The sequence below is a fragment of the Tupaia chinensis genome, unplaced genomic scaffold (genome assembly GCF_000334495.1).
Source record: "Tupaia chinensis unplaced genomic scaffold, TupChi_1.0 Scaffold000624_1, whole genome shotgun sequence".
Classification (NCBI taxonomy): Eukaryota; Metazoa; Chordata; class Mammalia; order Scandentia; family Tupaiidae; genus Tupaia; species Tupaia belangeri.
In genome coordinates, this window is record NW_006160144.1 from 1,358,572 (window position 1) to 1,361,094 (window position 2,523).

The 2,523-nt window shown below is 59.3% G+C and overlaps 1 protein-coding gene across 1 annotated transcript in view; it reads right to left on the reverse strand.

Moving 5' to 3' along the window:
* The window catches only part of CRHR1 (corticotropin releasing hormone receptor 1), a 49,936-nt gene that overhangs the window by 15,072 nt on the left and 32,341 nt on the right, over positions 1-2,523 (reverse strand). The window contains exon 4 of the mRNA XM_006159111.3: positions 202-287. Within this exon, the coding sequence (XP_006159173.1) occupies positions 202-287 (86 nt within the window). The remainder of the gene's footprint in view (positions 1-201; positions 288-2,523) is intronic.

Below are 2,523 nucleotides of genomic sequence, written 5' to 3' on the forward strand. Positions count from 1 at the left end.
CAGTGTCCCCTTTCTCGGCCCGCCCTGGAGGATGGCTGCTCGCGTCTCCCAGCCGGCAGCTCCGGCTCCCGGGTTGGGTCTCCCATGGCAGGCCTGGACATCAGCCCCTGGCTCTATGACCCTGACTGGTGAGGGGGTGGGCATCAATGTCATTCTGGGGGCCTTGAGCCCCTCAGCCCGACAGCCTCGCGCCCACCTCACCTCCTCGTTGAGGATCTCCTGGCACTCGGAGTAATTCACGCGGGCGGCCCAGCTGCCATTGGCCAGGCACTCACGGTAGCCGTTGTCTGGAAAAGGAAGAGAGCGTCAGTGAGGGGAGAGCAGTCTGGGCATCTGTCTGTCCATCTGTCTGTCCACCCACCCATCTGGGCCAGTGTAGGGTCTGCTGGGGAGAGGGCTTCCTTATCACCCTTGCTGCCACCGGCCTCCAACAGGGGTCTGCTGGCAACCCTCTGCCACCCACGTGGGCCAGTGGGCGGCGTGGCAAGCGCCCTGGGCTGTCTCCTTGCCAGCCCTTATGCGGTGGGTGCTCTTCTGAGAAGGTCTTGCATGATGGCAGAGAACAGTGAGCTCTCTTCAGTCCATTCTCATGCAGCTGGGCACAATGTGGTGGGAGGTGTGTGGTGACAGCTTGCGTGGCAGACCTAAACGACAGGTGTTCTGTGGTAGGACTATCCTGGTGGTTGCCGTGGGAACTGTGGGCCATGTTTCATGTGGGGTGGACGCTCACAGGGCAGGTCTCAGGGACGGTCCCCACGGTGGGACCCATAGTTGGAGGGTCACCTGGTGGGACCATACATACTGCAGGTCCCTTGGAAAGAAGATGACAGGTGACAGGAGTGTGCTGGGGGATGTCACATGGGATGGGTCTCACGTAGCGGTGTGTCGCTGCTAAGACCTGCTACCGCTGCCCCTAGCCTGGCCCCTGGCACTTGGAGAAGAAGCAGGAGAATGGCCAGGGGGTTGGGGGTGGGTGGGTACAGCCATCACTCTGGACTGCAGTCCAGAGTCTGTGATCTTTTAAGGAGTTGCGGGGTGGCCTGTGGGCCAAACATGCCTGGTTTTAGAGAGCTGAGATGGGCAGGGCTGCCCAAAGGGTCCTGCTTGTCCTTCTTCCTGCCTGCTCCTCTGGAGTACCAGGATCTTGACACCCAGCAGGGAGAGGACTGTAGGATTCTAAGTTCCGGTGTCTCCTCTGAGGGCAGAGGTCGCCTGACCCCACCCTGTGCCCTTCCCTGGCATCAGTGGCCCGAAACACATTTCCTTGGCTCTCCAGCACTTCTAGAACTCACTGGAAGAGAAACTGAGGCCAGAGCCATCTCTGCCGGAGCCTCCCTCACTGCAGGCCTTTCTGTGGTTCCCGCTGACATCAGGGCTGAAAGAGGGTCAGAGAAGCTGCCTGGGTTCCTGCAGGGCCAGGGTGCTGTGAGGAGCCAGAGGCCAGGGCCCTCTGCTCTGCTGCTGGGCCGTGATGACCTAAGCAATGGCTTCTGGGGGCCCCTTCTCATTTACTGAAGGAGGGGTGGTCCAGTGGATCCGGAGGGCCCCTTCGGCCTGGGTGCCGCCCCTTTGCTGGCAGCATCAGGGTAAGAGAGAGGTGATAGGACTAGGATGGGGGCGGGGAGCTGGTGTCTGACCCCCAGAAGGAGGAGCTGCAGCCTGGCCTCTCTACCTCGCTAAGCCCACTTCTGGCTGCTCCCCGGCCCCTCTTCTGAGAAGCTGCTCGGTTGCAGCCTGCCAGTGGGAAAATCCAGCTAAATAGGTCTTAAAGCCCTGCCTGGGTTCTCTTCCTGTGGACCTGGGGCGAGCTGAGCCCTTGGGTGGAGCTGGCAGAGGCTGCTGAGTCTCTCCTCATTGCTAAGTGAGGGATAAGTTACCAGAGGCCTGAGGGCCCAGGGACTGGGTTTCTGGGAGGTGGGGAGTCAAGAAACCGGGGGAATCCCACACCTCTGACACAGGCAGCAAGTGCCCGGGACTAGAGGCTACTGGGATGTTTGCGAACTAAGGGGCTTGGGGGAAGAGATCTAGCTGGAAGAAATGGGGAGGGTGGGGAGGGGTGTAGCTCTTGCCTTAAGAGAAGCAGCACAAAACAGTGGCAAGTGAAGGGCCTCTAGACCTAGACCCAGTCTGGGTTCAAATCCTGGTCCCACCTCTCAGTATGTGACTTTGGGCTGTGTGACCTTGGGTAAGTCACTCAGCCTCTTCGATTCCACCTCTCTGACTCCTTATCTGGAAGACAGAATGACCTAATAATGGCTCCCATCTTGGTGGGTAAGTATTTTTAGTTAACACGTGCAACGTGCTTGGGACTGCACCTGCCACATGGTGGTAGCTGTATTTTTATTATTATTGTCTGGGAGATATATTTATATAACCTTACATAAGGCTCAGAACATGTTACTTGTCCCTCTCCAGAGGGTGGAGATTAGGAGAGGAGGCCCCCTTGCTTGACCCCTCCCTCGGCACCCGTGTTCAGGGTGGAGAGGCTGAACCCCCCCCCCCGGGGGGGCGGGGGCTCGGGGG